Source organism: Drosophila takahashii, chromosome 3L, assembly GCF_030179915.1.
Source record: "Drosophila takahashii strain IR98-3 E-12201 chromosome 3L, DtakHiC1v2, whole genome shotgun sequence".
Taxonomy (NCBI): Eukaryota; Metazoa; Arthropoda; class Insecta; order Diptera; family Drosophilidae; genus Drosophila; species Drosophila takahashii.
This window is the reverse complement of record NC_091680.1, coordinates 8119562-8130660: the sequence shown is the minus strand read 5'-3', so window position 1 is coordinate 8130660 and position 11099 is coordinate 8119562. Positions and strand designations below refer to the sequence as shown.

General features: G+C 38.6%; 2 protein-coding genes across 7 annotated transcripts; one reads left to right on the top strand and one right to left on the bottom strand.

The window, feature by feature from the left end:
- Positions 1 to 267: 267 nt before the first annotated feature.
- On the bottom strand, positions 268 to 5975 carry Pop2 (CCR4-NOT transcription complex subunit Pop2). 3 transcript variants are annotated; one of them, XR_011418717.1, is made up of 6 exons: positions 5792 to 5975; positions 4794 to 5158; positions 2510 to 2856; positions 2026 to 2443; positions 1064 to 1235; positions 268 to 842 (listed from the first exon to the last, which is right to left on the bottom strand). XR_011418717.1 is itself a non-coding variant. In XM_070215563.1 (6 exons), the coding sequence occupies exons 4-6, from the start codon at positions 2851 to 2853 to the stop codon at positions 717 to 719; spliced, it is 888 nt and encodes a 295-aa protein (XP_070071664.1). In that variant the 5' UTR covers positions 2854 to 2856; positions 3709 to 3971; positions 4794 to 5158; positions 5792 to 5962; the 3' UTR covers positions 268 to 716. The 3 variants fall into 3 exon arrangements, 2 of the variants coding, with proteins under 2 accessions (XP_070071664.1, XP_016997179.1); XM_070215563.1 differs by lacking the exon at positions 1064 to 1235 and adding an exon at positions 3709 to 3971 and having other exon boundaries at positions 5792 to 5962; XM_017141690.3 differs by lacking the exon at positions 1064 to 1235 and having other exon boundaries at positions 5792 to 5951.
- LOC108057366 (sodium-independent sulfate anion transporter) lies at positions 5337 to 11087 on the top strand. Of its 4 annotated transcripts, none has more exons than XM_070215560.1 (6): positions 5337 to 5423; positions 7733 to 8337; positions 8399 to 8674; positions 9418 to 10090; positions 10146 to 10325; positions 10530 to 11087. In XM_070215560.1, exons 2-6 carry the CDS (start codon positions 7744 to 7746, stop codon positions 10643 to 10645), a joined length of 1839 nt encoding a protein of 612 aa, XP_070071661.1. In that variant the 5' UTR covers positions 5337 to 5423; positions 7733 to 7743; the 3' UTR covers positions 10646 to 11087. The 4 variants fall into 4 exon arrangements, with proteins under 4 accessions (XP_070071661.1, XP_070071662.1, XP_016997084.2 ...); XM_070215561.1 differs by lacking the exon at positions 5337 to 5423 and adding an exon at positions 5509 to 5523; XM_017141595.3 differs by lacking the exon at positions 5337 to 5423 and adding an exon at positions 6459 to 6878 and having other exon boundaries at positions 10422 to 10545.
- Positions 11088 to 11099: the final 12 nt, after the last annotated feature.

Genomic DNA, 11099 nt, shown 5'->3' with positions numbered 1-11099 from the left:
TATCAATAAATAACTATTAGTCTTCCAGAAAATCACTAGAAGATTACGGATTCTAAATTGAATAACATATTTTTTCTTTATAGATATTAATATTTTATACTAAGAAATCCATTGAGATGTGTGAAGAAGTATTTTCATACTTACATTTTTTGGAGAAGATTTTACACTTTGTAATAAATAATAATATATCAGGTTCCATTTGCTTTATAAACTTACCCTTATCTTTTAAATTTTATTACCATAATTACCAATGAATAAGAAACTGTGTTTACACTAAATTAAAAAGTTTTAAATATATTGTTCTGTTGTTTTTTTTTTATACAAATACACAATATTCTATGTTTGCCCTTTGGCTTACAATATTAGCTTAGTTACCTTAGTTTTGTATTCGTAACACATTTAAGACATGCAGAATTTGAAATTGAAACTATTTTAGTTTTGCAGGTTTCTCTCATACTTTGCGATTTACAATTGGTTGTATGCCTTTTTATATATTTTACGGGTGTTTTTTCTTTTTTTATCTGAACTTGCGTGGGAACATCAAGAGAGTAGCAGGGTAAGTGTTTATAAACGGGAACGTTCTGTGACTACTGCAGAGGTGCGCTTGCCTGGCCAGGTGGTGGAGTGGCCTGCACAGATGGCGGCGGTGGCGGTGCCGGTGATGCCTCCTGCTCGAACTTCCTGTCGTGCACCACAACGTTCCCCATCAGCACGAATCATGAGGCGCTGTTCGTCTCGCCGTTGCTCTCGTGGAAGTTTGTGCCGTTGACAATGAACGAGGTGCCCAGGCCGTACAGATGTCCGGAGTACTTGGCATGGTCGATGTTGTCCTCGAAGAACATCTGAAAGGGGTTCAAGTTCGATTAGGAAATCATATAACATTAAATCACGTTCGGGATGGGACAGGACACACACAGGGTTCACAAAGCAGTCGCTGAAAAATCGAAGGGTATGAGTACGATGATCTAGCAATGTTAGTTGAATAAAGCGTTAAAAGCACACAGATATCTACAGCAGCAAATCTAACCAAGAGTCCTACTTATAGATAGGATTAGTTACATACCGTTTGTCAATGTGGTTAGATGGAGATAATATTATAGTAATTTTGCTTATTATTGTCGGTTAGTATGGGGTGAATTTTGTTCTGCAATTTTCTTGCTATTTCTCTAGAAGATAAAGCACTTGCTACGCTGATACACACAGTGCACTGTGTGGAAACAAACGTCAGCATAGCGCTTAAAATTACAAAAAGACATTAAATGTTAATCGATTGGTATACAAAATCATAAAATTTAAAAACAAAATTGCACTTTTACCAAGTGCAGTTAAAAGCAAATCATTGATGTAAAACCATGCCAAATGAGTTAAAATGATAATGCCCAGACACCAAAGAATGTAAATAAAAATTTAAAAAGAAAATTAATTCAAATTCATTTAATTTTCCAATCAAATCCAGCCAGTCACTTCAATTCATTTCGTCTCGCGATCTTTAAAACTAAATAAACATGTTTCACATGGAGTTAACAGTTTCAAACTAACTAAAAACACTTCAAGTTATGGATTTCATTCATAAATCGTGGGGCTATACTAATAAGATACATATATAAACTATGTAGGAAAATGAGCGAGTTGTGACAACCATGGAAAACCTTAAACCTAATGGATGATGGTGATGTTGGGCGGAGGCAAGTTACTTTAGTTAGTAGTGGCAAGGGCAGGGCAACAAATTGCTCAGCGAATGGGAGTAGATGCGAAGCAATCCGGCGAACCGGGAGTATTGGGAGGCGTGACCATGTAGGCGCTGGAGGTTAGTGGCTCGCAGGAGGAGCTGGTGTTGCCCGTGCCGTTGCCACTGCCGCTGATTATGGCCGAGTCATCGGGGGGAAAGCCACCGATGTAGACCGGACGGCTCAGGAGGTCAACCTTTCTGACCAACGGCTTCAGGTTCATGGTGTGCTCAAGCAGATAGGGAAAGAGTACGACGGGCGCCTCTAGGTCAAAGTGCAAATCATTTGTGTGCTGTACCTCACGCATTTTGAAGAAGGCCATGCCCGTCAGCAGGGCATCGGAGCCGGCCTGATGCTGGGGGCCCACGCGCCGCAGTTCCAGCTGATCGGCAACCTCCTGCAGGCCGCCCTTCAGGTTCTTGCACGACTTCATCAGATACTTGATGTCGAAGATGTTCGGGAAGTAGATGTGCAGCAGCTCGAAGAAGTCGCCCTCGTCGGCGGGCAGATTCTGATCGGTGAGCAGCTTCAGAAGGTAGCCGAAATCGTAGCCGGAATGAAAGCACAGCCACTTGATGTTGTCCACCAGCACGATGCCGGAGCTCATCAGCAGCTCGGCGAACTCAATGGGATCGATGCCGTCCTCCTCGTGTTTCTTGAACTGAATGCCCGAGTTTTGCAGCAGATCGATCGAGTCCTGCGCATACATGTCCTCGCTGGGGAAGCAAAATATTATATTTATTTATAGTTATATATATATAGTTAAAACTAAGCAATCTTACCTCAAATTGAACTTGAAGTTGAACTGCCAGGTGGAATAGCCCGGAGGCGTCTTTCCATCGTCATCCATGAAGGTCAGGCCCAATTGGATGATCCTTAGCAGATCGACATTGCAGCGCAGCAGCTGGTAATGGTAGTCCGCCGTGGAGCGAAACTCGCCGACGGGCCGAGCCACCACGCCCGGGAACTCGGTGTCCATGGCCACGTAGTGATACTTCTGCACAACCTTGCGAATCGTGCGGAACTCCTCCTCCAGGTTATGCTTCCACACGTCCCGAATGCCGCACTCCTCGTTGCTGGGTATGTGGACTTGGCCATGTGCCGCGCCACTGATGGCCGAGGGCATTGTCTGCGAAGGGTAATGGTTAGGATCAATCGACTTTGCAATCTGTATATTTTTTGGGGGGTTTGTCTTTTTTTGTGTGTGGGATTGTGTGGTTTGGAGCCCCAGTCTATTGTATTATTGAATTTTTAGCAATTATTGCAATAAAAGTGTTAATTTATTGAATTTTTAGATCAAAAAACTTAAATTATTTTTAAAATATATTTTAGAAATTGTTGAAAAACATCTAGAAAAGTCATGAAAACTGCCTTTTCTAAAAATATTTCTAATGGTTGTTAACAAATATATTTTTCAGATTTATTTACAATATAAACGGGTTTCTTTCTTACATAAATTATTATATTTTGCATTTATTGTTTCTGCACTGTAATAATTTGTGGATTTTATAGAGCAGAAAATGTAGATTTTTAACAAAATATTTTATAAGAAATATATTAAAAAACATCTAGAAAACTCTTGAAAACATAATATTGAAAATATAAACAGATTTCTTTCTCAAATAATTTACCAATAAACAAGATCCGATACTTCTTAAAATTCCCACCAATAATTTCCCTTTAATTACCATCCATAAATTAATAACTCTCCTATCAATTGTCTTGTGTTTTTGTGTATTTGTGGGGGTGAGGGTTAGCAACATAATAAAATAGCTGGTCCAATTGGTTAAACACGTTAGCGCAACTAAACAAGAGTTTGTAATTGAAGTTTGGCCAATTTCGCTGTTAGAAAAGTGCTACAATTTTGCTGATACGAAAGAACAACGAAAAATCAAAAAGTAACGAAACAAAGAAACGATTTTTGGAAATTTGCTTGGAGGTGGTTACTGGAGTGATGGGGATTACGATGGGCGCTACTTACATCGTCGCCGGACGTCGCCTGGTGCGCACTCTTCGCCGCCGGATCAGCCACCTCTTCGCACTGACCTACAACCAAGCCTCAAGCAACAAGTTCCTCTTGGGTAAAATGGTATTACGCTTTACGTTTTTATTCTGGAGATCAAGGCTCTTGATCAAAAGCAGGGGAATCGGAATATGTACAATTGAATCTGCCTATTATACCTAAATCGTATCGCACTAATCAACAGTTTCAGATATCATGGGATAAGACACTTATAGCTGATGCTGAAAATAGGAGTGTTTATTTTGTATGATCAATATATTTGGAAGACCAATTTGAAGGTAAGGTTGGAGAAACAATTGAGACCTTCTGAAAGTCGGATTTTTAGGGTTTCTGATTTAGGGCTAGTACTCAACCCAACAAAAAGTCGTCCAAAACAAAAACTTCATATGAAACAACATTTTTTGACGTTGTTTTTCATATGAAGTTTTTTGTTTTGGACGACTTTTTGTTGGGTTGAGTACTAAGCCTTATATTTATCCTATTAATTAACCTATTAATTTAGAATTTGGTATGTAGGAATCTTGTGATCTCAAGATTATATTTAGGAAATCTCGAGCTCTTAGCTCTTCTAGTTCCAGAGATCTCGATGATATTTCGGACCGACTGATCAGTGATATATAAATATTTTTAGCTTATTTCCGACCAAGAAATCTAAATTTTTAGGTTTTAATTTCACAGCAACCATCGGCTTTTCAACCCATTTCAAGTGAAACTGACAGTTTCCAGGTGTACATTTTTTACCCATTTCGAAATCGGGTTTACAAAGGAGGATTTCACCAAAAGATAACCGTGAAAATGACTCAAAATCCCTTTTGTTTTTGCAAAAAACTGAGACACCCTAAGAAAAGAACAGTTAAAACGCCCTAAGAAAACTGCACACACGCATACACATACGGCAACCAGACACACACACACGCATGCAGCGGCATTGAAGATGCATTTGCATTAGCAGTTTTTTTTGTTGCCATGGAAAATCAAGGCCCTGGAAATCAGCCTACCGGTGTGAAAAGCCGTACACACAATGGTTTTCCCTTGCAGCTTACCCATTTCATAGTATTCGCTGGCGAATGTGTGGATTTTAGCTATTTGCACAATCTAAATGTTTCGGTCGGCGTCTCCTCGTTCCACGATGGGCGAGGGGGAGGCGGCGTCGGATGAAATGGCTGCTTCTCGGCACTTCCGTCTCCTGCGCGGCGATCCTTTCGAGCAGGACTTTCAACTCGAAGAGTCCTCGACGTTAGCCAGTGACTTTTAATAGGTTTTAATCAGCAAATTTGGTTTGCGAGCCGCGCAATTGCCATAATAAAAAAATATGTTTCGTGATTCGGGCAGTGTGGGTAAGCGCTCGACTTTCGATTTTAGTGCTGGTAAAAGTCAGGTATCGTCAGGAATATCGATAGTTTTGCCACTATTTTGGAAACAAATTTTGGAATTTTGAGTTATTTATATATGAATAGGTGTATAAAAATATAAGATTTTTGAAATAAATAAATAGTTTTATTTATTGATTTTAATTGGAGGGTTTAAACAACTATCGGATCATTTCAGTGTTGTAAAGCATTCATAGTTCGCTTTAATAGCCGCCTAGATGGCGCCACCGAAGTTAAGTTAAGTTTGTGTGCGGACAGCTGTTCGGTGGAAAGCAAACAAATTCATTTATTGCCATTTCACCGGTAAAAGTGCTTGCATTGCGTTTCTTAAATTAACTATTTAGTGATATTAGTTGATAAATACATAATAAGTTTATTGTTATCAAGTAACAAGGCTTCCTTGGTTTGTTTTTTGTGTGTTTTTGTGTTTGTGCCACTAACCCATTTGTTGTTGCAAATTTTTGGGGAATTAGCTCGCGTTATAAATAAACAACCCAAACTAAACAATTGGCTACCCAGTTCTCGTCTTTCCCCGATTTGTTTACTTTAACCACTACATTGGCTGTACGAAAACTAGTTTTTTGAGTAATGCCAAAGTAAAAAGAAAGCAAAAACGATAAATAACGCCGTCTGTCAACAATCGGCAATTATGCTCATACATATATACTTACGTCTGTATATATGCAGTGATCTCTCCAATTATATTGGTTTCGTGGACCGGGAAAGAACGGATTTCTCCAGTTTCTTCAAAGGGTTAATAAACCTTTCACGTCTCTCAGTCTTTGCGTTTTTATGCTTTATTAATTCCGGTTACAAGTTGCTGATAAAGCAAAAGCACTTGAAGTAAACGTGACCACGCTGATAAGGGCTTTTCTTATCTATTTTTCAAATCAATAGTTAATGAAATTACAAGGTCGACTAATTGATTAGATCTACGGAATTAGAAAATATTTTTCAAATACCTTTTATGTCAGTATCTCTATTTATTTCATTTTTTAACTTTAACTTTCACTTAACTATTTACTAAAGTTATTAAAGTTTGTGATTATTTACCAAGTAAACTTTTAGCATGATCTCTTTATTTATTTAGCATCCCATTTATAACCCTTTTTATGTAATATCATTCCAATTAAACGCTCTGATAAATAATGTTATTTTTACAATACGTTCTGTTCTATTCCTAATATGTCAATAAATGCTGTTAAACTGTTTACATTGTACAAATCAAATTATCATTGCTTGGCGGAACTAATGGTATATAATCCCATTCAGCCGTCGAAACGATTAAAATTCCATTTAACTTAAATAACTTAAGTAAATACTCCCTATTATTTTCGCAGACGAAGCGTTATAGCAAATGACATAACAAGCAAAAAATTTCGCGATAATTATTGGCTCTAAATTGTAAATAAATCGTCTGCAAAACAACGCGAAATTCAATTTACGTGCACATATCTCGTGCTCGCATTTGTTTATATCGATCGAGCTATTTGATCACGTTTTAAGCGACCCGAACCAATACTTTCAACTCTGCCACTTGCCGAGCTAATTGAGCGGTCGTGTGATCACTGATCAGTTTATTCTTCGCACACGCGATCGTTCCTCAGTCTTTAACCAGCTCCCGAACCGATCTGAGCTCCTCCAGAGCTCCCGCTCTTCGGACTAAAAACAATTTTGACCCAAAAGAATTCAGTTCTCCGGCTCGAAAAGAACGTGCCCTTCGAACGGACAACAACATCAAAACATTTGTTTAAATACGTGAGTTTTTAACAAATTATAATGTATGTCGGTTAGATAGGAGAATTTTTAGACTAGACTGGAATTGTTATTGTGTGAAATTGCCTCAAATGCCTAGAATGCCAGCTAGTCAAATATATTTTTTATAAACAATAAGTAAAAATTGTATTGTAAAAAAGTGCAATATAATAATTGCGCTTTCTGACTCGAACATTTTAAATTTTAAAGCAATTTTTGTTCAAAAATTAATCTTTAAAATGATCGTAAATGGCAACCATTCACATTAATCTTTTTAAAATAATTTTTACACTTTGACGAATCAGAATTTATACAGATAAATTTGATAAATTTCAATTAACTTAAAGCCAGCCTTAACTGGTTTGTTTAATTTAAACAATCTAGTTTATTCGGTGAGCCATTTGTAACCATCAAGGTTTGTCAGCTATTCTTGTTTATTTACCATAAACTCGTATTTCTTCCATTGTTTTGAATTCTACGAGGGTTATTTATGACTTGCTTTTTGGTAATAACACAAGTTGACGTCTCTTTTTCTTTGGGCTTGTCTGTCACGCAGACGTCTCATAATCAAATGTATAATTATGCAAAGTAAGATGGACAAGTCGTTGAACTGCCGATCTTCAATTTTTTGCGTCGTAATTCGCTGGTAATCTTTATTTAAAATGTTTTTTTTGGTCTCTAAAATATTTCAATATTTTTACAAGTTACTTAATTATTTTGATTTATTTTAATGCACAGACGTAATTCGTTGCGACGTAATTCTTTGTTAACCTTTATAAAAAATATTTATTTTGGCTCTAAAATATTTTAATATTTTTACAAATTTTGTAATTATTTTGATTTATTTTAATTCACAGATAATTTCACAATGACCCCCAGGAAATGGGCCTATCGCCTGCTGCCGGGTCTCAAGTGGCTGCATGGGTATACCGGCCAGGATGCGGTGGCAGATCTGATAGCCGGAGTGACAGTTGGACTCACGGTGTTGCCCCAAGGATTGGCCTATGCAACGCTGGCGGGATTGGAACCACAGTATGGCCTGTACTCGGCTTTTGTGGGCGGCATCATATACGTCATGCTGGGCAGTTGCCGCCAGGTGACCATTGGACCCACGGCATTGCTCGCACTGATGACCAGACGGCACACGGGATTTGGCTTGGCATCGGGTCCCGCCTACGCGATACTCCTGTGCCTCATTTCCGGCATCGTTGAGCTGGGCATGGCAGTGCTGAAGCTGGGCGCCCTGGTGGATCTGATATCGCTGCCTGTTACCGTGGGATTCACCTCGGCCACCGCTGTTATTATTGGCACATCGCAGCTAAAGGGTTTGCTGGGTCTGCGAGGTGGATCTGGTTCTGATTTCATCAACACCATGCGCTCGGTCTTCGGAAATCTTCGGGATGTTCGACAAGGCGATTTTACCTTGGGTCTGGTTTCCATCGTGGTTCTGCTGCTGTTGAGGGTAATTGATAATACCTAATTTGCTTTAAAAATATTTCTATAATAAGTCTCAATCCCTATAGAAACTAAAAGACGTAAAGCTAAACGGGCGGATCAGGAACTTGCGGGCTCAGCAACTGATTAGCGGCAGCATCTGGGTCATAGCCACCGGACGGAATGCTCTGGTTGTCCTGGTGACCAGTGTGCTGGCCTACAACACCTGTGAGCAAATGGCTAGCTGTCCGTACATCCTAACCGGAAAGGTTAAAAGCGGCCTGCCCAACGTCACGCTGCCCAAGTTGGAGACTACCATTCTGGACAGGAATGGCACCGAGATCACACAGAACTTTGAACAGATGGTAAGTGAAAGAAAAAGTTAAGTACTTAATTATCTCGTTTTTTCTGACCTAGTATAAAAACCATTTTATTTATTCAGTCTCGGTCTTTCTGGATTATTGTTGCTTTGTTTTAGTCTTCAACTTTAAGAAACTTATTTCTTGTATTTCTTGTTTTTAATTGCTAAATAGAACTGATTTATTTTTGGCATTCAGGCCACAGACCATACAAATATATGTGTTTATACATACATATAATATAATACTATTTTAATCTAAGGGTAACGAGTTTAATGAAACCGGTGCGATGTGCCAGCCATCCAGTTTAAAATTTAACAAAATTATTATAATTTTGCACTTTACTTATTTTAAGATTAATTATACTCCTTATTCTTAGATTTAAATAGTATTATATTAAATATTTATAGACCAAAAAGCTATAAAAATGGTAGGCGTTATAAAAGTTTTATTGAAACATTTAATACATTATTAAATATTTAATTTATTTATTTAATATATTTAAACTAAGTTATTAAATCCATGTTTTCATGTAATTATGATGTAGACGTTATAAAAGTTTTATTGAAACAATCAATACATTACTAAATATTTTATTTAATATATTTAAATTCATTAATTAAATCCATTTTATGATTTAATGAAGTGTTGGACGTTATAAAAGGTTTATTGAAACATTCAATACATTATTTAATATTTATTTAATATATTTAATGCCTTTAATTAAATCAATTTTATCTTACTTTCAGCTCTCGGAATTGGGTCCATCTATGATAATATTGCCCATAATAGCTGTGCTAGGCAATGTGGCCATTTCAAAGGCGTTCGGAGGAGCTGGTCTGAGTCCCACGCGGGAACTTGTTGCTCTATCCATGAGCAATATTTGCGGTGCCTTCTGCAGCTCCATGCCGGTCACAGGATCCTTCTCGAGAAGCGCTGTTAACCACGCAAGTGGAGTGAGGACTCCACTGGGAGGCTGCTATACAAGTGTACTGGTTCTCCTGGCTTTGGGTCTATTGACGCCCTACTTCCAGTACATCCCGAAGGCTGCCCTCAGTGCGGTGATCATCTCGGCGGTGATATTCATGATTGAGTTCGAGGTCATCAAGCCGCTGTGGCGGTGCAGCCGGCGGGAGCTGCTCCCTGGAGCCATTACTTTTGTGATGAGCCTGGCGGTGGGCGTTGAAATTGGCCTTCTGCTGGGCGTGGGTGCCGATGTGGCCTTCCTGGTTTACCGAGCCGCTCGACCCGTTCTGAGTGTCTCCAAGCTGCAGACCAGCAATGGCATTAACTACATTTTGATTCGTCCAAAGCACAGTTCTCTGTACTTCCCGGCCATCGAATGGGTTCGCTCGGGCATCTCTAAGGCCCTGAATACTCACGGAACCGCGCCCGTGGTTCTGGATTGTGCCCATGTGCATGGTATGTTTAATAATAAATATTTAAATATTGTTTTAAAAAACTATTTCCCTTGCAGACTTTGATTTCACGGCAGCTCGAGGCATGGGATCGCTGCAAAAAGAGCTCTCCAAGGCGAACGTGCCTTTGTTCTTAATGAGTGCCGACAAGGACATTGGTGTTATTCTAAAGGAGTCGACCAATATTGATTTTCCCACGATAGACTGCCCCGATGATTTGGAATTCCTTCTAGAGCAAAGTGAGCCTGGAACTATTAATTCTTCCGTTTACACTAACCAGCCAATTCATCGCACAAAACGCTTTTGCTTTTTGTTTCCTTCGCTTTCATTCACAGCTTGTTCCTCTGTTTGAATACCCCCAAAAGCAACAATGCTACATCTTGCACCCTCCATCTCCAATAATTCCTGAAACTTTCCTGTAACTGAAACTTTGTTCTTTCTAGCTCCCGACTATGTCCTGCATTTGCAGATCTCAGCTCCGCTTGTCGAGTCGCGTCTAGTGCATTGCGATGCAGGAGAGCCAACTGAACTGAGTAAACTTAATGGAAAAAGGACTTAAGTAGCAGAAAGCTCGTATTGGAGCCTATAAGGATATTGTTAATTTTAAATGTACTTAAGTATGCGATGCGGCACAAAAAAATCTTATTTATGGCAAGTTCAACGGCGCTGCATGAAAATAATTCATGTTATAATTCTTATTACATTCGATGCTCTCTAAACTTTATTTCATTTCCAACTATTCCATTCCTACGTTGAACTTTTCCCTCGTATATATGTTAAGTTTATATTGTATATACATCTACATAAGATATGTTTTTAATTTTGTTTTTAATTACTTTTAAATTGAATAGATGTCACTATAATCGTTGAAATTCGATGCGTCTGTTTGCAGTTTTTGTAAATTTATATAGCTACCTTGTCCAATGTTCAACATTGTGTTATTAAAAGCCAGCTTAAGCTTGAACTCATTTTAAAGATATTTGTCAAAATAACCAAGCATATCCCAGAAGGCA

Bases quoted from the DNA above. Each gene is read 5' to 3' on its own strand.
- LOC108057366 (XM_070215560.1), top strand. From the start codon at position 7,744: ATGACCCCCAGGAAATGGGCCTATCGCCTGCTGCCGGGTCTCAAGTGG. The intron at 8,338-8,398 runs GTAATTGATAAT...CAATCCCTATAG, and splicing joins TGGTTCTGCTGCTGTTGAGG to AAACTAAAAGACGTAAAGCT. The intron at 8,675-9,417 runs GTAAGTGAAAGA...TCTTACTTTCAG, and splicing joins CACAGAACTTTGAACAGATG to CTCTCGGAATTGGGTCCATC.
- Pop2 (XM_017141690.3), bottom strand. The intron at 2,444-2,509 runs GTAAGATTGCTT...TTGCTTCCCCAG, and splicing joins AACTTCAAGTTCAATTTGAG to CGAGGACATGTATGCGCAGG. The intron at 843-2,025 runs GTACAGCACACA...AACCCCTTTCAG, and splicing joins CCTTCTTCAAAATGCGTGAG to ATGTTCTTCGAGGACAACAT.